At 56.7% G+C, this 24,199-nt stretch overlaps 2 protein-coding genes across 2 annotated transcripts; both read right to left on the bottom strand.

The window, feature by feature from the left end:
• Positions 1 to 1,313: 1,313 nt before the first annotated feature.
• Positions 1,314 to 9,567, bottom strand: POLA2 (DNA polymerase alpha 2, accessory subunit). The gene is made up of 18 exons (XM_063182502.1): positions 9,438 to 9,567; positions 9,057 to 9,184; positions 8,884 to 8,969; positions 8,393 to 8,447; positions 8,209 to 8,315; positions 7,503 to 7,741; positions 7,289 to 7,377; positions 6,981 to 7,136; positions 6,630 to 6,692; positions 6,089 to 6,131; positions 5,882 to 6,000; positions 5,571 to 5,609; positions 5,340 to 5,413; positions 4,885 to 4,993; positions 3,858 to 3,964; positions 3,370 to 3,429; positions 2,864 to 2,990; positions 1,314 to 2,251 (listed from the first exon to the last, which is right to left on the bottom strand). Exons 1-18 carry the CDS (start codon positions 9,565 to 9,567, stop codon positions 1,934 to 1,936), a joined length of 2,049 nt encoding a protein of 682 aa, XP_063038572.1. The 3' UTR covers positions 1,314 to 1,933.
• A 689-nt stretch (positions 9,568 to 10,256) lies between these two features.
• Positions 10,257 to 23,458, bottom strand: CAPN1 (calpain 1). Its single transcript, XM_063182497.1, is given in 29 exon segments — positions 10,257 to 10,612; positions 10,729 to 10,787; positions 11,039 to 11,162; positions 11,250 to 11,321; positions 11,822 to 11,890; positions 12,048 to 12,112; positions 12,209 to 12,245; positions 12,247 to 12,267; positions 12,939 to 13,004; positions 13,184 to 13,223; positions 13,317 to 13,471; positions 13,474 to 13,530; positions 13,641 to 13,652; positions 14,160 to 14,338; positions 14,410 to 14,570; positions 14,645 to 14,719; positions 14,797 to 14,882; positions 14,956 to 15,039; positions 15,122 to 15,290; positions 15,368 to 15,501; positions 16,170 to 16,246; positions 16,249 to 16,287; positions 16,933 to 17,002; positions 17,431 to 17,495; positions 17,498 to 17,555; positions 18,297 to 18,466; positions 22,502 to 22,553; positions 22,667 to 22,710; positions 22,989 to 23,458. Coding segments are annotated over 28 exon segments (2,250 nt in total). The 5' UTR covers positions 22,694 to 22,710; positions 22,989 to 23,458; the 3' UTR covers positions 10,257 to 10,585.
• Positions 23,459 to 24,199: the final 741 nt, after the last annotated feature.

Genomic DNA, 24,199 nt, shown 5'->3' on the forward strand with positions numbered 1-24,199 from the left:
CGGGCGCTGCTCTAAGCCGGGAGCGGGCGGAGCCGGGGGGCTCCAATGAACCGCTGTTTTAATGAAGCGCCGTGTTAATGAAGCGCCGTGCTAATGAAGCGCCGTGCTAATGAAGCGCCGTGTTAACCAAGCCGGGATGCGGAGAGCGCGGGGGCCCTGGGGAAGGTTCCGCTCTTTCCTCCCGGATCAAAGGAAGGAATCGCTGCTGTCCCTTTAAATGCGGGCGGGGAATGCGGGACGCGACAGCGCCGAGCGCGGCCGGGAGGGCTCCGAGGGGAAAGGGGAAAGGCTCTGCCCCCGGCATCGAGAGGAAATATTTTCCTTTCCTTTCCTTTCCTCTTTCCTCTTCCTCTTCCTTCCCAAATTCCCGGTGGTGGCACCTGCGGAGCCCGGGATCGGGATCCGGGATCAGGATTTGGGATTCGGGATCGGGGCCGGGATCAGGATCCAGATTTGGGATTGGGGCCAGGATTTGGGACCGGGGCTGGAATTGGGAATCGGGATTTGGGATCTGGGCTGGAATTCAGGATCGGGGCCAGGATCCGGATTGGGGATCGGGATTTGGGATCCGGATTGGGGATCGGGATTGGGGATCAGGATTTGGGATCGGGATTTGGGATCTGGGCTGGAATTCAGGATCGGGCCCAGGATGCGGATTGGGGACCCAGGATGGGGGACCGGGATTTGGGATCAGGATTGGGGATCAGGATTTGGGATCGGTCCCGGCGCGGCCCCAGCCCGGCCTCGCTTCCCTCCCCGGGAATTCCCGGAGCTCCCTCGGCCTCTCCCCAAAAATTAAACCCGGAAAATCCCAGCGGGATCGGATCCCTGCCCTGCCCCAAAACCTTCAGGAATTCCCGAATTAAAGCCCAAATAAAATAAAATAAAATAAAATAAAATAAAATTGGATTTTTCCAAGGGAAATCGAGGCTGGGGGAGAAGAACCCAAGGGGAAATCTGGGAGGAAATTTGGGTTCTGCTCCATTTGTTTAAAAAAAAATAAAAAATAAATAATGGAAATAAAAATGGAAATAAAGATGGAAACGGGAAGAAAATAGAATTTCATGGATGTTGGAAAATCTGGATTTGGTTTGGGGTGAGAAGTGCTGGAATTGGGCACAGAGCAGAGCAGGAACTCAGAGGTGACCTCAGCACTCCCCAACTGCTCCATGGGGATATTTGGGGAGAAAAAGGAGATTTTTGGTTAAATCCCAGCCCCACTCTGGAATCATAAGGAGAATTTCCCTCCCCAGCCCCAATTTTCCCAGGTTTTACCCCAAAATCCCCCCCTGGATTTACCTCAGGAAACCACACCAGGACAGGCAGAAACTTTAATTAATTTTCACCTTCATCATCACAAATTTGGGGTAAAAAATGTGGGAAAAAGGTCAAAGCCGGACCTGCAGCAGCACCAGGAATCCGTAATTAATTAATTGGTTTGGGATTAATTAAACCCCAAGTCCCCTAATGAGGCCACCAAAGGCAAGGGGTGACCCCAGGACAGGGAGGGTCCCACACCCAAATTCCTGAATCCCAAATTCCCGGATCCCAAATTCTCCTGGGGAAATCCTCCACGGGCAGAACGATTTTGGGGCATTTAACCAGAATTCCAGGAATATTAACCGGAATTCCAGGAGTTTTAACAGGAATTCCAGGCATTTAAACCCCAATTCCAGGAGTTTAACCCCAATTCCAGGATTTCAGCTCAAATTTCAGGAATCTTAGCCCCAATTCCAGGAGTCTCAACCCCAAATCCAGGAGTTTCACCCCAATTCCGGGAGTCTCAACCCCAATTCCAGGAGTTTCAGCCCCAGTTCCAAGAGTTTTAACCAGAATTCCAGGAGTTTTAACCCAATTCCAGGAGTCTCAACCCCAGTTCCAGCAGTTTCACCCCAGTTCCACAGCCCTGTTTGGGAAGGGGCAGAGCTGCAGCTCAGATCCGCACGACCTGGGCGGCCACGCAGGGGCTGATCCGGGGGGCGGCCCCGGGAATGTCCCCGTGTCTGTCCATCGTTCTGTCCCCGTGTCTGTCCATCGTTCTGTCCCCGTGTCTGTCCCCAGGTCTGTCCGTGGTTCCGTCCCCGCATCCGTCCGTGGTTCTGTCCCCGTGTCCGTCCGTGGTTCTGTCCCCGCGTCCGTCCGTGGTTCTGTCCCCGTGTCCGTCCCTCCGCAGCAGCAGCCGCCCGTAGGTGCCCCCGGCCTGGCCCTTGGTCAAACGCCCGGGGTTGATGCAGACACAGCCCAGCACGTCCTGACGGACACACGGACACGGACAGGGGGACGGGGATGGGAACAGGGACAGGGGACAGGGAACGGGGACAGGGAGGGATGGGGACAGGAATGGGGACAAGGGACAGAAAATACGGATGGGGATGGGGACAGGGAAAAGGGGACAGGGATGGGGACAGGAGACAGAGATGGGGACAGGGGGACAGGGACAGACAGGGACAGGGAAAAGGGACAGGGACAGACAGGGTCAGGGATGGGGACAGGGACAGACAGGGTCAGGGATGGGGACAGGGAAAAGGGGACAGAGATGGGGACAGGGACAGGGGGACAGGGACAGACAGGGTCAGGGATGGGGACAGGGGGACAAGGGACAGCAGGGGAGTAAAAATCCATGAATACAGAGGATCTGGGACCCCCCCCCAGCCGACCCAAACCCCAAAATCCCCCCCAGTCCAGGAGATTTGGGATCCCCCATCCCCGATCCCGGCCCTTCCCGTGGGGTTTCCTGCTGGAATTCCCCCCGGGGGTCTCTCAGGGGTCTCTCAAGGGGTCTCAGGGGACAATGGGGGCTCCCAGGGGTCTCAGAGGATCTCAGGGGTCATTGGGGGGTCCCAGGGGGTCCCTCAGGTCCCACCTTGATGAAGAACCGGAGCTCCGAGGGCGTCACCAGCACGTCCGGGGTCACCGGCAGCGCCACGAAGGCGCCCAGAGCCTCGAGGTGCAGGGGGAGCCCCTCGGGGGGCGGGTACAGCGGGTAAAAACTGGGGAAAAATGGGGGTTTTGGGGAAAAACGGGGATTTTGGGGCTCAGAGCCTCGAGGTGCAGGGGGAGCCCCTCGGGGGGCGGGTACAGCGGGTAAAAACTGGGGGAAAAATGGGGATTTAGGGAAAAACGGGGATTTTGGGGCTCAGAGCCTCGAGGTGCAGGGGGAGCCCCTAGGGGGGCGGGTACAGCGGGTAAAAACTGGGGGAAAATGGGGATTTAGGGAAAAATAGGGATTTTGGGCTCAGAGCCTCGAGGTGCAGGGGGAGCCCCTAGGGGGGCAGGTACAGTGGGTAAAAACTGGGGAGAAAAATGGGGGTTTTTGGGATAAAAGAGGGGTTTTGGGGAGGAAAAATGGGATTTTTGGGGGGTCCCCACCTGCGCTGGGTCAGGACGTGCCGCAGGATCCGAGAGAAGCGATCGGAGGGCCCGGAGGAGCTGGGGAGGAAAGGGAGAGAATGGGTGAGAAAAGGGAGGAAATGGGAAAAAAGGGATGGGAAAAAAAAAGGGGAAAATGGGAGAGGAAAATGGGGTGAGAGAGGAGATTTGGGAGGGAAGGGAAGAGAGAAAAGGAAGAGGAGAAAAGGGGGAAAAAATGATAAAGAAGGGGGCAGAGTAAAGAAAGGGGAGGAAAGGTTGAATGAGAAGGGAAAAAGGCTTAAAAAAAGGGAAAAAGGTTAAAAAAAGGGGAAAAGGTTTAAAAAAGGGGGAAAAGGGGAAGAAAGGTTAAAAAAAAGGGGGGGGGAAGATAAAAAAAAGGGAAAAAAGTTAAAAAACGGGGAAAAAGAGGTTAAAAAAAAGGGGGGAAAAAAGGGTAAAAAAAGGGGAAAAAGGTTAGAAAAGGATGAACGTTTTGCGAGAGGCACCTGCAGATCTCCTCAGCCCCCAGGTGCAGCAGGAGGTCGGTGGAGCTGAGGCCGAACACGACGCCGTCGACGTCCAGAGTGCAGGGCTCGGGCAGCAGCAGCACCCGCTGGACACGGGATGGACACACGGACACACATGGGATGGACAGATGGACACACATGGGATGGACACACAGATCAACGTCCAGAGTGCAGGGCTCGGGCAGCAGCAGCACCCGCTGGACACGGGATGGACACACGGACACACATGGGATGGACAGATGGACACACATGGGATGGACAGATGGACACACATGGGATGGACACACAGATCAACGTCCAGAGTGCAGGGCTCGGGCAGCAGCAGCACCCGCTGGACACGGGATGGACACACGGACACACATGGGATGGACACACGGACACACAGATCAACGTCCAGAGTGCAGGGCTCGGGCAGCAGCAGCACCCGCTGGACAGACGGACACGGGGACGGACAGATGGACACACACGGCATGGACACACGGACACACGGGATGGACACCAGGACAGTCCAAAGGACCCCAGAATGCCCCAAAAGCCACCCCAGAACACCCAAAATCCCCCTGAAATGCCCCAAATCTGCTCTGAAAAGCCCCAAATTGGCCCCGAATCACCCCAACCCCATCAAATTTTCCTAAATCCCCAAAATGTTCCCCAAACCCCCAGGGCTGAGCTGGATTTTCTGCAGGAAAGGGAGAAAACTCATTAAATGAAAGAATTTGAACCCAAAAAGGGCTGGGAGGAGATTGGGAGCTCCACAATTCGAATTATCCCGAATTTTTGTAAAAAAAAAATGGAATTTCAGCCCAAATCCCAGCTGGGGGGATGGGGAACATTGGGGAATTCATTTTTGGGGTGGAAAATGGGAATTTTGGGGTAAAAATTGGGAATTTTTGGGGTGAAAAATGGGAATTTTGGGGTGGAAAATGGGAATTTTTGGGGTGGAAAATGGGGATTTGGGGTGGAAAATGGGGATTTGGGGTGGAAAATGGGGATTTTGGGTCGGTACCGCTCTGTCCTCCTTGGGCAGCTCCGGGAAGGCGAAGGGCGGCTGAGGGTACACGGGCAGGTGAGAGACATCCCTGAGAGAGGGCACCAGAACCAGCTGGCAGCCTGAGCTGGGGGGAAAACAGAGATTTGGGGTGAAAAACGGGGATTTGGGGAAAAAATTGGGGATTTTTGGGGTGAAAAATGGGGATTTTGGGGCTGGGTCTGTGGTCAGTATGGTGACAGATATCCCTGAGGGAGGGCACCAGAACCAGCTGGCAGCCTGAGCTGGGGGGAAAAGGGGAAAATGAGAGAGATTTGGGGTTAAAAAACGGGGGATTTGGGGAAAAATGATGGGATCTTGGGGAGAAAAACAGGGATTTTGGGGTGAAAAGCGGGGATTTTGGGGTGAAAAGCGGGGATTTAGGGAAAACCCCCACGGGAATGAGGAATTTGGGGATTCTGTTCCCTCCGCACCTCCTGGTGCCCTCGATGATGGTCCTGAGGCAGAGCCTGAACACGTCCGAGAAGGGGCTCAGGAGCTGGCAGCTCTAAAATGGGGGGAAATCAAAATATTTGAACAATTTGGGGGATTTTGGGATTTGGTGCTGCCCAGATTAGAAAAATTTCCCATTTTTGGGGTTTGGTTCTCCCCAGAGCCGCAGGGATTGGGGGGGATTTGGGGGGATTGTGGGGTTCCATCCTCACCTCCACCTGCTCGTGCTTGGCATCCAGGAAGGGCCCAAACTGTGGAAAAAGGGGATTTTTGGAGTTCAGAAATAGGATTTTTGGGGTTCATTAATGGGATTTTTGGGGTTCAGAAACAGGATTTTTGGGGTTCATTAATGGGATTTTTGGGGTTCATTAACGGGATTTTAGGGTCACAAATGGGATTTGAATGTGAATGTTGAAGGGTTTGGAGGATTTCAAGGCTGCAGGGTCAGGGTCAGGGGTTCAGGATGGTGCCAATAACGATGAAGTTAATTAAAACTCGTTATTAATTAGCGCTAATTACCCACCAGGATGCAGAGGTCGGGCCGCTCCCTGCTCAGCACCCCCAGCAGGTCCCGCAGGGGCTCGAAGGCGGCGCCGTCCGAGGGCGTGAAGGGACCGCAGGCCACCAGCACCCGCCGCGCCTCTGCGGAAACCCGGGTTTTGGGGCAAAATGTGGGGGTTTGGGGTCAGAAATGGGGGTTTGGGGTCAGAAATGGGGATTTGGGGCTCACCTGGCATGGGCTCCGTGGGGGTGTGGAAGGGCAGAGGGACCCCCTGTGGGAAATGGCCAAAAGTGCCCCAAATCCACCCCAAATCCTCCAATTCCATCCCAAATGTCCCAATTTCACCCCAATTCCACCCCAAATGTCCTAAATCCTCCCCAGTTCCACCCCAAATGCCCCAAATCCACCCCAAATCCTCCAATTCCACCCCAAATGTCCTAAATCCTCCCCAGTTCCACCCCAAATGCCCCAAATCCACCCCAAATCCCCCAAATCCACCCCAAATCCTCCAATTCCACCCCAAATCCCCCAAATCCACCCCAAATCCTCCAATTCCACCCCAAATCCACCCCAAATCCTCCAATTCCACTCCAATTCCACCCCAAATGTCCCAATTTCACCCCAATTCCACCCCAAATGCCCCAAATCAACCCCAAATCTTCAAATTCCACCCCAAATTCCCCGAATCCACCCCAATTGTCCCAAACCCACCCTAAATCCTCCCCAGCCCCGCCCCGAATTTCCCAATTTCCCCCAAATTTGGGGTCACCTCGTAGATTTTGGTCACCACCATCCTCCTGCCCGTGGGGTTGGTGCCTTCCAGGGCCACGACCTGGGATTGGGGGAAAAAAGGGGGAAATTGGGAACAAAGGGTGGGAATGGGGGAAAAAAGGGGGGAAAATTGAGGGAAAAATGGGGCAGGAATTGGGGATAAAATGGGGAAAAGGGGCAGGAATTGGGAAAAGGGGCAGGAATTGGGAAAAGGGGCAGGAATTGGGGATAAAAGGTAGGAATTGGGGAAGAATGGGGGAAAAGGGGCAGGAATTGGGGAAAAGGGGCAGGAATTTGGGGTTAAAAGGGTGGGATTTGGGAAAATGGGATTCCCCCCCCACAGGCTGACCTGGCCTGGGAACAGGGAATATTCTGGAAGCTCAGACAGGTCCAGGGGTACCTGGGCCCCCCCTGAGTGCTCCCTGTCCCCCACCAGCAGCACGGATTTGGGGTTCAGCTTCCCGTTGCCGTCACAGCTGATGGTGCCCAGCACCGTCACCGGCTCCTGGGGGGCAAAATGGGGAGAACTCCACACAAAATGGGAAAGTTTAACACAAAATGGGAAAGTTTAACACAAATGGGGAGAATTCAACACAAAATGGGAAAGTTTAACACAAAATGGGGGAGATTCACCCCAAAAGGGCCCCGGGCTCTCACCTGTGCCGGGATCACGGCCGAGCTGAACCCCTCCAGGCCGTGGTGCCTCCGCAGAACCTCCCCGAGCTCCTCAACCCGCTCGGCCAGCGCTGGGGGGGACACCGGGGTCAGCAAATGACCCCTGACCCAGTGTCCTGGGGTCAGCAAACACCCCCTGGCCCCTCCCGAGCTCGGGGTGACCCCAATGTCCCCCCCCCCGTGTGCCCCTGCCCACCTTCCCTGACATCCAGAAGCTTCTGGAACATGAACCTGTAGGGCTGGCTCAGGAGCTGCTCGGGGCTGCCGAAGGCTCTGACGGTGACACCGGTGCTGCCAGTGCCAGCTGTGCCACCAGCGGTGCCACCAGCAGTGCCACCAGCAGTGCCCAGCCAGGCCTGGCCCTGCACGGCCCCGAACGCGGCCACGGCCTCACCCCGGCCTGTCCTGGACGAGTATTTCTGGGAGGGGGTCACGCTGTGGGGACAGGAGACACAAACACAGGGGTCAGGCAGGGATGGGGGTGTCCCACCCTGAAATTCCAGGGCTTTCCTCCCTTTTGTTATCCCTGTTTGGGTTTGGGGTTTTTCTCCTTTTTGTTGTCCCCATTGTGAGCACAAAATGGAGCTTGAGGGGGGTGAACTCCCTGATGTGTGAGCAGAGGGAATTTAGCGATTTGAGTTGATTCATGAGGCTTTGAAATTAAATGTTTGGAGCTTTAAAGGCCTTGTAATTGCAAGGAGTTCAGTGTGGATTTAAGAGTTTCCCCCAGATTCACAGAGCTAAAATGTCCCAATTCCACTCCCACAAGGAATTGGGATTTCAGGGGAAAGGAGGAGGAACAGGGGGAGCAGAGGGGATTCAGGAAGGAGGAACAGGGGGAGCAGAGGGGATTCAGGAGGGAGGAACAGGGGGAGCAGAGGGGATTCAGGAGCCCCACTGACCTTGGGGAGAAGCTGCCGGGGGAGAAGAGCCCCAAGGGGCTGCGGGACGGCGGCGCCCGCTTGGCCTGGGGGGTCTCAGGGGTGGAATTGCTGCGTTTGTGGGAGCCCTGAGGGAACAAAAACACAAAAATTATCTTTACAGGGTGGATTTAGGGGAAATCCCACAGATTCGGGTGATTCTCACCTTGGATGGGGTGGTGTAGGCGTCCAGCAGCTCGTCCTCCTGCTCCTCATCCAGGCTGGGGTTGTTAAGGGGTGAAAACACTCCAGGTTTGGGGTGAAACCCTAAATCTGAGAATTCCTGCTACTACCAGGCTCCCCCTGGGGATGTGGGACAGATCAGGGGGCCCAGTTTCTGCCAGAGCCCCCAGATCTGCTCAGGATGTGGGGATAAGCACGGGATCTCTTCAGGATGTTGGAATATCCCTGAGATATCCTCAGGATTTTGGGATAACCTCGGGATCTCCTCAGGATTTCAGGATCTCCTCAGGAACCCCTCAGGAATATTGGAATAACCCCAGGATCCCCTCAGGATGTTGGAATATCCCCAGGATCCCCTCAGGGTGTTGGAATACCCTCAGGATCCCCTCAGGCCATGAGGATAACCTCAGGATCCCCTCAGGATCCCCTCAGGATTTCAGGACACCCCCAGGATCCCCTCGGCAGTGAGGATACAGCCCCTGCAGCGAGTGGATATCATGGAGCAGCCCCCGGCGCTCGTCCCTCCCGCGCCGCCCGCGGCTGCCGCGCTTGGCCAGCACCTGGAGGGGCAGGGCAGGCACGGGGTGAGTGCTCCCCGCCAGCCTGGGGGCTTTGGGGGATCAAAGGGGGCAATTGGGGACCCCCACCTCGTGCTCGAAGGCGACCAGGCCCTCGGGGGTGAGCTGCAGGTCCAGGTCCTTGCTGGTGACAAAGGCCAGCAGCTCGTTGGCCAAGGCCACCGGGCCCAGCCCGTGGCTGAGACACAGCTCCACCACTGAGGGGAGAAATGGGGGTCAGGGGGGTCCTAAATTCCACTGAGATCCCCCTCAAAATGTTTGGGTATCTCCCAGTCAGCCCCTCAATTCTCTGTGCCCCCCCAACCCGGCAGGTCCCAAAACCCACTCATCCCCACAACAGCACCCATGAACCAAATAAACCCTCACGACTCCCCTGACCCTCCCAAACCCCTTCCTCCTCCCGAAGCCCCCCCATCTCCCCCCTCAGGCCGCGTCCCCCGGAGCACTCACGCTTGTCGGGCACTTCCTCGCCCTCGCAGCTCAGCTCGAAGAGCCGCAGCTCCCTCAGCACCGCCTCGGCCGTCACCGCCTCCGGGCCCCGCTCCGCTTCCAGCTCCGGCTCCATCCCCGGCTCCGCCATGGCCGCGCTCAAACCGCGCGGGCGCGGCTCCGTGAGGGGAAGGGCGTGGCCAAGCCGTATAAGGGGAAAAGGGCGTGGCGAAGGCGGGATAAAGGGCGTGGTCACGCAAATTTAGACAGAACGGACCAATGGGCGAGCGATGGGCGGGAGAAGGGACGGAACCGGCGTGCTCCAAGCACCGCCCATGGGGGGGTGGGTGGGGAAAAGGGCGGGAGGAAAAAAGGGCGGGAAAATTCGCGCCCTCAGAGCGCTGAGGGGGCGGGGCCGGGCCTGAGGGGCGGAACGAGAATGGGGCGCGGAACCGGGAATCGGGGATCCTGTCCGGGTCTGAGGGGTGGAACCGGGATTCGGGGATCCTGTCCGGGTCTGAGGGGTGGAACCGGCTACGGGGGACCCTGCTCGGGCCCGGGGGTCACACCTGTCCCGGGGATTCTGCTCCAGGTCCGGGGTCCCCTCCCTGCCCGGCCCCTCATCCCCTCCGAGTCACGGCAGCCTCGTCCTGCACCCCCCGCCCAGGAGACACCCCCGGGTTTTAAGTCACAACCACCAAAATATCCCAAAAATATATGAATATAACCCCAAATATGTGATCTATAACTCCAAGACAACCCCTAACCCCGTTACTTTGCAGCACTTCAAAAAGCCCTCACCCTCTGCCCTGAGGGGGAGAAAGAACTGCCAGAAAAGAGTTTTGACTTAAATAACTTTTTTTTTCTTTGGTTTTTATCTCATTTTTAATTTATACAATAAAAAAGTCATTTGCTGGCACCCGGGGGCAGCAGATCCCTGAAGCAAAGGACGACGGCCGGGGCTCCGTCAGCACAGGAGGCACCAAAATCCAGAGGATTTGCCCCAAAAGGGCCGAGCGTGAGGTGAGGGAGGGACGGGAGCTTTGGCAAAGCTGGGGGGGGTCCCGTGTGACCCCCACCCCACCCCCCCATCCAGCCTTTTCTGCTGAAAAAAGCCAAAAAATGGGAGAAACTGGCGCGGGGTCGTGGAAGGCACTTGGAGAGTCCGGTCAGGCGAACATGGTGAGCTGGAGCCACTGGGGAGAACGAGGAGGAGGGTGAGGGAGGAAGGAGAGGAAGAGAGGGCGAAGAAAACAGGGAAAAGCAAGAGAATGAGGAAGAGGAGGAGGAAGGCCTTGAGCTCCCCCAGTACCTGCAGCAGGTCGAAGGTGACGACGCCGTCCTGGTCCACGTCCATGGCTTGGAAAAACCCTGAGGGGAGGGAAAGGCGTTGGGATTCTGTAAAGTTCCATTTGTGAGGGAAAAGCGTGGCTGGGATGATTCGGGATTGGGTAGGAAGGATCATTTGGGATCATTTGGGATCACTCAGGGCTGCATGGGAGGGATGGTTTGGGATCATTTGGGATTGTGTGGGATGGATTATTTGGGATCACTCAGAGCGGTGTGAGAGGGAGGGTTTGGGATCCTTTGGGACGGTTTGGGACGGATGATGGGGCGCTCACGGAACATGGTCTCCAGGCGCACGAGGCAGCAGACGAAGCTGTCGAAGTCCAGCGCCAGGTCGGGCTCGGCGTAGCGCGTGATGAGCAGCTCGTGCAGCCTCTTGTTCAGCCGGTACCCTGCGACAGGAGGGGACAGCCCGGGGGTCACCGGGGGGCTCTGGGCAGGGGAGGGGTCCTGGGGGCTCCTGGGGGGGTTTGGGGTCACCTGCAGCTCCAGCGCCAGGCGCAGCTCGTAGGCACTGATGGAGCCCGACTTGTCCAGGTCAAACTTGCGGAAGATGCTCTGGCAGGAGGAGCCCCCCAGAGGAGCAGGGGTTACCCAAAATATCCCAAATGCACCCCAAAGGAACAGGGGTTACACCAAAATACCTCAAAGGTACCCCAAAATCACCCCCAAAACACCCTCATGTACCCTAAAATCCTCCCAAAGAAACAGGGGTTACTCAAACACCCCCAAATGGACCCTAAAGTGCCCCCCCAAAGGAACAAGGGTCACCCAAAATACCCCAATGTACCCAAAATACCCCCCTAGAGGAGCAAGGGTTACCCAAAACACCCCCAGTTTACCCCCAAAGGAACAGGGGTCACCCAAAACACCCCAAAATCCCCCCAAAATGGGGGTCACCCATGAGACAGACCCCAAAATGGGGGACACCCACGAGAGAGACTCCAAAAGCCCCAAATGGGTGTTTCCCATGAGGACAGAGACCCCAAAATCCCCCCAAAATGGGGATCCCCCATGAGCCAGACCCCCAAAGCCCCCCCAGGAGCCCCCAGACCCACCAGGTAGTTGCGGATGCGGTTCCAGAGCACGTTGAACTCCACCAGCCCCAGCTTCCCATTCCGTCCTTTCTGGGGATGGGGTTAAGGAAAGGGGGGTCCCGGGGGAAAGGGGGTCACAGGGGGGTTCAGAAAAGGGGGGGTCCCGGGTCCCGGGGGGGGGGGGTTAAGGAAAGAGGGTCACAGGGGTCCCCCTAAAGCCCCCCCAGTATCCCCCTGCTCAGGATACGTCCATGAGGTTCACCATGCTCCGGCAGGATTCCAGGCTGAAGCCCTTGGTGCGCAGGTCTTTGTCTGCAATCGGGAGTTTGGGGGTTAATGAGATGTTAATGAGATGTTAATGAGCGGGGCGGGGTTAAGCGGGGTGGAACTCCCCAAGTCCCAGCTCACGTTTGGCGATGATGCGGTTGAGGATGGTCTGCAGCTCTGGTGACGCTGATCTCCAGGTCCTGGCGAGGGGACACGCGGCGGCCATGGTGTCACCGATGCGCAGTGACATCATCAGCAACCGGTGATGTCATTGGCAACCAGTGATGTCATGGCCAACCAATGAGGTAATGGCCAAACAATGATGTAATTGATAAACAATGACATCACTGCTAATCAATAACATCACAGTGGGGGTATGACATCATTACCAACAATGATATTATTGCAAACCAATGATGTCATGGCACACCAATGACATCATGGCAAACCAATAATGTCATGGCCAACCAATGACATCACTGCTAACCAATAACACCACAGCTAACTAATGACATCATCACCAAGTGACGTCATTGCTGACCAATGATGTTATTACCAACCAATGACATCATGGCCAATCAATAATGTACCAATTACATCACTCCCAACACATAACATCACAGCCAACCAATGACATCATCACCAACAATTATGTCATTACTAACCAATGACAGCACAGACAACCAATGATATCATGGCTAACCAATGTTATGTTATTTACAATCAATGATGTCACAGCCAACCAATGACATCATAACCAACAAATGTCATCGCTAACCAATGACATCATGGCCAATCAATGACATCATCATCACCCAATGACATCACCACCAACCCCTGAGCTCACAGCCAATCACCACCGCTCCCTTACCGGCCCCGCCAGCTGCTTGAAGAGCTGCTTGAAGTTCTCATCGATCTCGCTCTCCCTCAGCACTTTCTGGGGGAAAAATAGGCCATTTTGGGAACCGCCCAAAGCGGCCATTTTGGGAACCGCCCCGGGGGAAGGATCGGCCATTTTGGGAACCGCCCAAGCGGCCATTTTGGGAACCACCCCGGGGGAAGGATCGGCCATTTTGGGAACAGCCCCACCACCCCATCCCCCTGTCCCCAGCTGACCTCATCGGGCAGCGTGGCCTGGATCTTGTCGTCCATCTCCCTGCGGACAGACAGACAGACACACAGACACAGCGCGGGCTGAGCGCGCGGGCGCGGCGCTCGGTACCGGCGCTGCGGCGGCGACGTCGCTTACTCGGTGCCGGCTTTCTTCTCGGAAAAGACGCGGAGCACGAAGTCGCCCTCCTTGTTGGGCTCGAAGGTGGAGGGCACCACGATGTACTCGCCGGGCGGCAGGCGGAAGCGCGTGCTCACCTCGCGCAGGTTGATGAACTGCTCGGAGCGCGCGCGCGCGACGCGTTGGCCAGGAAGAACTCGCGCTTGAGGTGCACGCCCGACCTCCCCACGTACTGCGGGCACCGGGGGGGGGAAAAGCTCCAGAACGGCCCCAAAAACGGCCCCAAAAACACCCCCGGGGGCAGAATGTGCCGAAACAGCACCAACAGCGCACGGAACCCACCTCGGGAGGGACCTGTGAGGAGACAAGGGACCTCGGTTGGTGACAGGTGACACCAGGTGAGCCCAGGTGGCCCCAGTTAATGCCAGTTGACCCCGATGGACCATTGGTGGCCCTGTTTGACCCCAGTTAATGCCAGTTGATGGTGGTTGACCCCAGTCAAGGCTGGTTGGCCCCAACGGACCATTGGTGACACCAGCTGAAACCAGTTGAAGCCAGGTCATGCTGGTTGGCCCCAGTTGATGCCAAGAGACCCCAGTTGACTCTAATTGACCCCAATTAATGCCAGCTGATCCCAGTTGACCCCAGTCAAGGCTGGCAGACCCCAGTTGATGCTGGTTGACCACAATCAACGTTGGGTGACCCCACACAAGGCCGGTTGGCCCCAGCTGATGTTGGTTAACCCCAGTTGATAGTGGTTGACCCCAATTGATGGTGGTTGACCACAGTTGATGGTGGTTGACTGTAGTCAATGGTGGTTAACCCCAGTCAAGGCCGGTTGACCCCAGCCAATCCCGTTACCTCATAGACAGCGAACCCAATGGTCTCCATGTCCTTGCCGTAGCGGCGCTCGCGGCGCCGGTGCTTCTGCATCAGCGCCAGCAGGAAGCTGCAGCCCGGCTCGCGCCCGCCGTCCTCGTCCCTGTCGTCGTCCACCTCGTCCAGCTGGATCTTGAACTGGGGGTTGATCCAGAACGTGGCTGCAGAGGGGGCAGAGGGGGCTCAGCGGGCGCCCGGCCCCGCGGGCCCGGCGCCGCCCCCCGGCGCCTACCGGGGTAGTTGCGGCAGCCGCCGGCGGTGCTGCCGCGCCGCCACGTCCCGTCGTAGAGCCGCGTGTTCCACTTGCGGAACTTGCGCGACTGCAGCGCGTCCGGCGTGAGGTTGCAGATCTCCAGGCGGGTGAATTCCCGCAGGAAATCCCGGAAGGACATCCTGCAGGGAGAGCCTGAGCTCGTTTCCCATCGCGGAACGGGCGGGAAAAGGGGTTTGCGCTGGAGTTCTCCTACCAGAACTCGCCGTCCTCCATCTTGACCATGAGCTGCTGGCGCAGCGCCGGCTCCACCGCGTGCCACTCGGCCGAGCTGCGGGACAGCAGGGTCAGCGTGGCCCGGGGTCGTTAATGCTAACGAGCCTGGCGCTGACGAAGCCTCAGCCTCACCCGTCGCTCCAGGCGCCCGTCCACTCCACCTCTCCCCAGGGGTTGCGCATCCGGATGAGCTCCAGGGCCTGCCCGCGGTACGGGATCTGCGGACGGCGCCGTCAGGGCCGCGCCACCCAAAATCCACCGTTTTCCACCCAAACTGGTGCCCAGCCTCACCTGCTTGGCGCCGGTCACCGAGTAGGCGTGGCCCTTCACCAGCTTCTTGAAGGTCACGGCCTCCATGTCGAAGGCGCTCGTTATCTGCGAGGAGCCACCGCGGCGTTACCCAGGGAACAACCCCAAATCCCGCAGATTTTGCCCCAAAACACCCGGGATGGCTCACGTCGATGGAGCAGCCGAGCAGCGAGCCGCGCTCCAGCGCCTTGAGGATGATCTGGTAGAGGTCGGCCGGCGGCCGGCGCAGGTCGAACCACTCGGTGACGCCGCCCGTGAAATCCTCGAAGCCCTCGGAGGTGCTGCCGCCCGACAGAGCCTCGTAGCAGCCGTTCACCCTGCGTGCCATCCAGGACGGTTTTTGGGGGTTTTTGCCCCAAAACGGGCGCGGGGAGGAGCGGGGAGGGGACCGTACTTGGCGTAGGCCTTTTCCAGCAGCGCGCTCCAGAACTCGGAGCCCTCGGCCGAGTGCACGAAGAGCAGCTTGCCGTCCTTGGTGGGCAGGAAATCGTCCACCACCACGTCCAGCCACTCGCCAAACTGCCAGATCTGGGGGGGGACGAGGATGGGGAACCCCCAGGTTTGTGCAGGGAAGGAGATTTTGGGGAAAAACGCTCGGTTTGGGGTCCCACAGGGCAGCGGGGAAGTGGAGTTATCACAGAGAGTGGGACATGAGGAACTGGGTGGGAAAAGTACTGGGGGATCTTCTCAAAATTGGGGTGTGACCAAAATGGTGGAGAGAATCCTAGAAATGCTGGGGGTCACCCCAAAATTACAGAGTGGAGCCCCAAAAGTGTGGGGATCCCCTTGAACGGTCAAGGGGAGGCCTAAAAAGGTGAAGAAAGCCCCCAGAAATGTATGGGAGCCTCTCAGAACGACAAGAAGAGCCCTGAAGTGATGGTGGGAGCCCCAAAATGTTGGGATTTGCACCCAAAATGGCAGAGGGGAGCCCCAAGGGTGGGATTTGCTGGAAGTGATTCTGGGAGCCCAAAACGTTGGGATCTGCACCCAAAATGGCAGAGGGGAGCCCCAAGGCCGGGTTTTGCTGACCTGGAATGGTGCAGGGAGCCCCAAAATGCTGGGAATTTGCACCCAAAATGGCAGAGGGGAGGCCCGAGGCCAGGTTTTGCTGACCTGGAATGGTGCAAGGAGCCCCAAAAGGCTGGGATTTGCACCCAAAATGGCAGAGGGGAGGCCCGAGGCTGGGCTTTGCTGACCTGGAAGTGGAAGATGCCGGCGTAGCCCTGCTGGAAGCTCTGCCCGTGCGGCACCACGCGGTGCAGGAGCGTCTCGTGAGCGTCAGCGAGGCGATGGCCGCCAGCAGCCAGCAGTCACCTGGGCATGACCAGAAACCACCAAATTCCAGGCAAAACCATCCCCAAACCCCACAGATCTGGGGCAAAGGAGGACAGAAGGACTGAGACAGGGATTGGGGGTTTTGGGGTGAGAATTTGGGGGTTTTTTTTGGGGTGAAATTGGAAAAATGTGCTTGGATTTGGGGGAAGATGAGGGGGACAGGTTGTCTGCATGGGGATGGGGTTTTTGGGAGAGAATTTGGGGTTTTTGGAGAGGATTTGGGGTTTTTTGGGGTGAAATAGGAAAAACACACCTGGGATTTGGGGGAAAAATGGGGGAATGGGTGTTTTGCATGGGGATGGGGGTTTGGGGGGGTTTTGGGGGTCAAACTGGAAAAATGTGCTCGGGATTTGGGGGAAAAACAGGATTGAGATGTTCTGCACGTGGATGGGGTGTTTGGGGTGGAATTTGGGGTGTTTTGGGGTACAATTTGGGGTGTTTGGGGGAGGAATTTGGAGTTTCCCCCAGATTCGGAGTCCTGCCCGTGTCGGGTTGGAGGAATTTTGGCGAGTTGAATTCTGGGGTAAAAAGCAGCAATTCCAGGGGCAGAGAAGGACACAGAGAGATCCCAAATCCCCACAGGTTTGGGCCCAAGAAGGACAGACAGACAGGAGGATCCCTCACCCAGCGCTCCCTGGCAGATGTCGGTGCGTGTGGCGCCGTCCACGATGAACTGCGGCCGCGGGCACAGCTCCTGCAGGAGGGAAAACCCCAAAATTTGAGATCATTTGAGATAATTTTGGACAATTGAGAAAACCACGGCGTTTTGGTGAGGATGGACAACCTGTGCCAGGGCCTCACCACCCTTCTGCTAAAGAATTTTCATTCTAATACCAACCAGAAAAAATTATTTTCTTTCAGTTTGAAATAATTCCCCCTTAGCACAATTCTCACTAACATTAGAAGTAGAAATTTTTGTTCAAGACTGATGTTTTGGAAGACAAACTTGAGAACTTGGGGTTGGTTAGATGGTTTTTGTTTGTTTTGTCGCTTCTTTTTATTACGTTGCTAGATTCACCTCCTAGACAGCGTTTTCAGGAACTGAATGTGCATGCTTGGAAACAACATCACCGTTTCTGAACAAAAATGTATTCTGGAGTGAAACGAAGGGAGCAGGCTCACCGTGGGCCTCTTCCACTGCACGCCGCGGGTTTTGGAGGAGCCGGGGCCCAGCTCGCGGAACCCAGCGAGGAGGCGGCCGGGGGGAACGAGGGGTCCTGGAACAGCGTCCCGGAGCTGCGGCACTCCTGGATTTGGGGAGAAAAAGAAAAAGAAAAATAATTCCATAACTTTGTGGAAGTTGGAAAGCCGGTGTGTTTTATCTCCTCTTGTCTCTCCCTTACCTCTTTCATTGGCGCAGTTTTCTCTTTAGCCCGGGCCTTACAGACTTCAGATGTACATTTGACTCAATGAAAACGGATTTGTGTTTTGGGGATTTTCACTGTGTCTCACCTGCTCAAAGTCCTGGCCCAGCTAAGATGTACATTTTACTCAAAATGGATTTCTGCTTTGGGGATTTTCACTCTCACCTGCAGCAGCTGCCCAAAGTCCTGCCCCAGTAATATTTTACTCAAAATGGATTTCTGTTTTGGGGATTTTTTCTGATATTGGGGATATTCTCTGTCTCACCTGCAGCAGCTGCCCGAAGTCCTGGCCCAGGTAAGATGTACATTTCACATTTCTGTTTTGGGGATTTTTTCTGCATTTGGGGATTTTCTGTGTCTCACCTGCAGCAGCGCCCGTAGTCCTGCCCCAGGTTATGTTTTACCCAAAATGGATTTAATGTCTGGGGATATTTTCACTCTCACCTGCAGCAGCTGCCCGTAGTCCTGCCCCAGGTTATGTTTTACCCAAAATGGATTTAATTTTTGGGGATATTTTCACTCTCACCTGCAGCAGCTGCCCGTAGTCCTGCCCCAGGTAAGATGTACATTTGACATTTCTGTTTTGGGGATTTTTCTGCATTTTGGGGATATTTTCACTCTCACCTGCAGCAGCTGCCCGTAGTCCTGCCCCAGGTACCGCACGGCGTTGTCGTGCCGGCCCAGCCCCAGCTCCTTGGCGCGCTGGCGCCGCACCTGAGCCGAGACCCCGGTGCAGAACACCGGCACCACCGGGGGCTCCGCCATGGCCTGGGGACAGAGGGGAGAGATGGGGACTGGGGGGAAAAATGGGGGAAATTGGGGGGTTTGGGAGGGATTTGGGGTGAAACTGGAAAAATGTGCTTTGGATTTGGGGAAAAATGGGGAAAAATGGGAGGTTTAGGATGGATTTGGGGAGGGATTTGGGGTGAAACTGGAAAAATGTGCTTTGGATGGGGGGGTCTGCATGGGGAAAACAGCGAGGAAAGGAGATGGGGATTGGGGGCAAATGGGGCCTGCATGGGGATGGGGGTTTGGGGAGATTTGGGGTTCTTGGGGAGGAATTTGGGGTTCTTGGGGTGAAACAGGAAAAATGTGCTTGGGATATGGGGATAATGGGAAAAATGGGGATTCTGCGGGGAATTTTGGGGTGAACCAGGGAAAATGCACTTGGGATTTGGGGGATAAACAGGGGTAAGACGTGTGGTTTGCACAGGGATGGGGGAATTTGGGTTTTGGAGAGAACTGGGGGTTTTTGGGGGTGAAACAGGAAAAATGTGCTTTGGATTAGGGGTAAATGGGAAAAATGGGGTGGTCTGCATGGGGATGGGGTTTGGGGGAATTTGGGGTTTTTGGGATGAAATAGGAAAAACACACTTTTGATTTGGGTCTGCACAGGGATGGGGAGTTTGGGGAGAATTTGGAGTTTTTGGGGGTGAAACTGGGAAAATGTGCTTAGGATTTGGGGAAAAATGGGGGGTGGGGATGGGGGATTTGGGGGTGAAACAGAAAAAATGTCCTTGGGATCCGGGGAAAAATGGGAAAAAAGGGGGGGGATCCACATGGGGATGGGGGTTTGGGGGGAAATTGGGGGATTTGGGGTTTTTGGGGGGGAAATTTGGGGTTTTCCCCAGATTTGAAGCCCTGCCCATGTCAGTTGGAGGAAATTGGGACAATTTTGGTGAGATGAGAGCGACGCTGTTCCAGGGTAAAAAGCAGCAATTCCAGGGGCAGGGAAGGTCACAGAGACCCCAAATCCGGGGTTTCACCCCAGAATGGCCCTGGCAGAGTGAACTCCTGACAATCCGGCTCGGGACAGCCCCGAGGCTGAGCAAACCGGGGCAAAGTGCCCCAAACTGGTCCTGCAGGTTGAGGCGGGGCCGCAGGTGTGGCCCGAGGGCCTTCCTCGAGCCCTGGGGAGCTCATTAAGCATTGGGGTGCTTAATTAACCACCAGGCATGTTAATTAAACGCTAATTAGTGCCACCAAGGAGTAACAGAGCCGTGACAGGGGTGGCAGCAGCGTCACCCCCAAAATGAGGCCGAACACGGGGGGTTCTGTCACCTGTCACCCCAAAACCCAAGGGTCAGGGACCCCCAAACTCAGGGGTTGTGCCCCAAAAATGCAGAAATTCACCTCAAAATGGGGGGTGAGGGGGAGTCCCACCCCCCCCAGTTCCCTGTGCCCCCCTCGCCCCCTCCCCACGTACGTTTTTGGGGTGCAGTTGGCAGGAACAGCCTCGTTTCACCCCGTTTTGGGGGCCCGCAGGAGCTCAGCTCCCCCTCCTGCCCCACCACCTGATAAAAATTAAAACCCCAAAATGCAAAAACCACCAAAGTTCCGGGAAAAACACCAACACCCCCATTCCCCAGCACCCCAAAATTCCTTTTTTGGCCAAACCGCGGCTCGGGGGGTGCGGTGAGGGGGAGCCCCCCCATTTCCCGGCTGCGGGAATGGAAGGCAGGAGGCGCCGGGGGTGATTTTTGCCCGATCCGCGGGGTTTTGCCCGTTCCCGAGTTGTGTAATGGGGGCTGGAGGTGCTCCCGCTGTGTCACCGCCTGTCCCCTCCCTGTCCCCGCTCCGTACCTCGCTCTGCTGCGGGGGGCGGCGCTCCCGGGTCGCCGCTTTGTTTTTGGGGGGTAAAAGCGGCGGCAAAAAGCGAAATTTGTCACCCCAAGTTGCCCGAGCAGGAAGGCGAGGCCGCCCCCGCCCTGCCCCCCCGGGCCGAGGCTCCTCCCTGCGCCGCTCCCGCGAGGGGGTGGGGAGGGCTCGGGAGGTTTTGGGGGGTTTTGGGGTGATTTTGGGGGTTTGGGATCCTGCGGGGTGTTCACCGCATTGGAGGGGGGGAGGGGAGTGGGTGGGGCTGGGCGTGAGGGGGACATTGGGGGACAGGAGGGAGAGGGACACGGGGGGACATTGGGGGCGTGGGCAGGGGTAGCACACAGTGGGGGACATTGGGAGTGGGCAGGAATTGGTGGGGACATTGGGGGGGCAAGAGGGAGATGGACACGGGGGGGACATTGGTGGGGTTGGACAGGGGCAGGAACTGGGGGGGGACATTGGCAGGAGTGAGAACCGGGGGGACATTGTGGGGGACAAGAGGGAGATGGACACGAGGGGGACATTGGGGGTGGGCAGGGGGAGGACTTGGGGAGGCATTGGAAGCTGTGGGGGGGCACTGGGGGGACATTGGGGGTGGGCAGGGGGAGGAATTATTGGGGGGACATTGGAGGGACAAGGGGGAGATGGACACAGGGGGGACGCTGGGGGAGGTGGGCAGGGGTGGGACATTGGAGGGACAAGGGGGAGATGGACACGAGGGGGACATTGGGGGTGGGGCAGGGGCAGGAATTATTGGGGGGACATTGGAGGGACAAGGGGGGAGATGGACACGGGGGGGACGCTGGGGAGTGGGCAGGGGTGGGACATTGGAGGGGGTTGGAACGGGAGAAATTGGGAGGGACATTTAGGGGGGACATCAGGGTGGGACGGGGGAGAAGAGGGAGATGGACATGGGGGGGACATTGGGGAGCTGGGCAGGGGCAGGAATTGGGGGGGACATTGGGAGGGGTGGGGAATGGGGGACATGGGGGGACAAGGGGGAGATGGACATCTGTTAGGGTGACACGTGTGACACACTCACCACGGCTGTGACACACTCACCACGGACCCCCCTCCCCCCAAGTCACATCCCACTCCCCTTCTTCATTTTCACCATTTTTCCCCCCTGAAAAAAAACCCACCAAACCAAAATTAGGCATTTTTTATTATGTGTTACCCATTTTCTACATTTTCCCCCCATTTTCTACATCTCTCCCCCAAAAATGGGGAGGCAGGAGGGGCGTCGGGAGAAAATGAACATTTTGAAGGGTTTGGGTGAGAAATAAAACGGAAATAGAATAAAACTGAGAATATATCACCCCAAACCAGTAGTTAAACAGGAAAGAGAAACTTGTGAGCAAAAATGAGGGTTGGGTTAAAAAACCCCAAAATTGGTGGGTAAAAAACCAAAGAAAAGGCACTGAGGGTGTGGCACAGCCCCAATTCCAGGGGGTTTTACCCCAAATTGGGTGTGGAGCAGCCCCAATTCCAGGGGGTTTGGGCCAAAAGCACAAAAAAGGCAATTTTGGAACAAAACCAAGAAAAAGGCCAAGTTTAGGGGCAAAATTAAAAAAAAGAACAGCCCAATTCTGGGCCAAAAGCAAAAAGGGGCCAAATTTAGGGGCAAAAATAAGAAAAAAGGGCCCAATTTGGGGTCAAACAAAAAGGGCAAATTTCCACCAAAAGGGCCCAGATTCCACCCAAAATAAAAGGGAAATGGGGTCCAAAGTCGCTGTAAAATCCTCAATTTTGAGGATTTCTTTGCCCTGGCCCTGCCTGGGCTTTCAGGGTTATCCCAGGGTTGGTTTTGGGTGGGAATCGGGGATTTTGGGTCATGGGATTGAGGGATTTTGGGTGGGAATCAGAGATTTTGGGTAATGGGATTTGGGGATTTTAGGTGGGATTTTGGGTCATGGGATTTGGGGATTTTGGGTAAATCCGCAGCAATTTGGGAATGGGATTGGAGGAGGACTCTTAGGGTTTGACCACCTTGAGTTTAATTAGGGTTTCCTACTTCATTAATGAAGCCATTGCTTAATTAGCACCCCCAATTCATTAGCAAGAATATCCTGAGAACCCCCTGCTTCATTAACTCCCCCCAGTTCATTACAGGGGCTTCATTAGGGACCCCCAATCAATTACTGGGGGCACCATTAAGACCCTACTTGGTTAGGAAGGTGTTAGGGCACTAATTAAGGCAGGGCTTGTTAAAGCCCTAATTAAGGACTCACAGGGCAGGGGGTTGTATCGCTTGTCTGTAGCCAGCGGTGCCATGGCCAGGTCCTGCAAAATGGGGGAAAAGCATCAAGTTTAGGTAAAAAAAATAACTCAATTCAGGCAAAAAGGCTGTTTTATTGAAAAGAAATAAAATAAAAGGTGACTTTGGTTGGACTGACCTTGTCAGAGAGCCTGGAGAGGAACATCTGCACCACAGTGGCTTCTTGGAGAGGAGAAAACAATAAAAAAAAAGAATTTTGGAGGAAACCGCCTGGATTGGGGGATCTGAATGTGAGGTCTTTACCCAGTTTGAGGGTACCTCAATGACCCCCAGAACAAGAATTAGCATTTAACCCATTTAACTTAAAGCTCCAAGTGACCCCCAAAACCCCCAACCCCAACCCTTTTTAATGCCCAAAAATCCCTAAATCCCCCAAAACCACAGCAAGCGTTTAACTCCCAAAGCTCAGAGTGAGCCCAGGTTTAAACTCGGTCTCGTACCTCTCTGGCTCACTCATGCCGCAGGACTAAAGGCTTCTCTGAAGTTTAAGCCATTCTTCGCTATATTTTAGTAAAATCTAAGGTACTAAATTGATTTTCTGCTGCCAAAAGAGGAAAAAGCAGCAAAATCCCCTCAAGAGCTCCGGCGCCTTCCCGCCCCTTTTTCCTCGCCTCAGCGACCTTAGCCCCTCCCCTTCCCGAGGCCCGCCTCCTATAGGCCGCCAGGTCAGGCCTCCAACCAATCAGAAGGCAGATATTGACTAAGCCACGCTCTCCCAGTTTATGCGGTATCAGCTAATCAGAGATGAGGCGCGCAAAGGAGGCGTCGCTGATTGGCTGAGGGCCATGAGGGAGAAGTGTGAAGGGAGGGCGGTTTGTGAGGGGTTTGTGCAGGGAAGGGATCGGGGAAGGCGCTGCGGCCGCGAAGCACCGGGGGTGAAACGGGGAGAGGAACAAACCCGGCTCGGGCTGGGCGGCCCCGCGGAGCTCAGGGCGCCGCTCCCCTCGCCCGCGCCGCCCCTCCCTTAGCAACAGCCGGCGGCCCAGCGGCGTCGCGAGGGGGATTTTTCTGATTGGCCGAGCCCCGCCGCGCCTGGCCAATGAGCGCGAGCCACGGGACCCTGGGCGTCCCCGCCCACCCCGCGCCGGCTGCGGGGCCGCTCGGAGCGTACCAAGCGCAGGCGTGCAGGGGGGGAGCCCAGTGGTTCAGGTTTTAGGAGCGTCACAGCCCCTCACAACCCCCGTGCGAGGGAGGACGAGGAGGCTCCTCAGGATCTCTGTAGGGGAGGAGCTGCCCTGGACAGCGAGGTGTGGAGAGCAGGAAGATAGTGAACCCCCCCCAGTCTCCCCCCGGACAGCCGGGTGGCGCTGTCCGGGCGGAAGTGAGGTGTCGCGCGCTGAGGCGGTTCCGGTGTGGGAGCGGCCGGGCTGGGCTGAGGCGGGGTCGGGCCGGTGAGTCCCGGGGGGCTCCGGGGGCGGCAGCGGCGCCGGGGGCGGGCGGGGAACCGGGTGGGGCTCGGAGGAACCGGGGGCAAAGCGGGGGCTCGGGGCGAGCGGAGGGAGCGGTGACAGTTTGGGGATCCTGGGAGGAGGGGACGCGGGTGTGAGGGGGGGTGGGGGGGGCGTGAGAGGCGTGAGGGGACCCTGAGGGGACAGAGGGACAGTGAGGGGACAGACGGACATGAGAGGGACAGACAGGGAGAGGACAGACG

Source organism: Melospiza melodia, unplaced genomic scaffold (assembly GCF_035770615.1).
Source record: "Melospiza melodia melodia isolate bMelMel2 unplaced genomic scaffold, bMelMel2.pri scaffold_264, whole genome shotgun sequence".
Classification (NCBI taxonomy): domain Eukaryota; kingdom Metazoa; phylum Chordata; class Aves; order Passeriformes; family Passerellidae; genus Melospiza; species Melospiza melodia.

Bases quoted from the DNA above. Each gene is read 5' to 3' on its own strand.
- POLA2 (XM_063182502.1), bottom strand. From the start codon at position 9,567: ATGGCGGAGCCGGGGATGGAGCCGGAGCTGGAAGCGGAGCGGGGCCCG. The intron at 6,693-6,980 runs GTCAGCCTGTGG...CCCCAATCCCAG, and splicing joins ATTCCCTGTTCCCAGGCCAG to GTCGTGGCCCTGGAAGGCAC. The intron at 2,991-3,369 runs GTGGGGACCCCC...ATTTTTCCCCAG, and splicing joins CACGTCCTGACCCAGCGCAG to TTTTTACCCGCTGTACCCGC.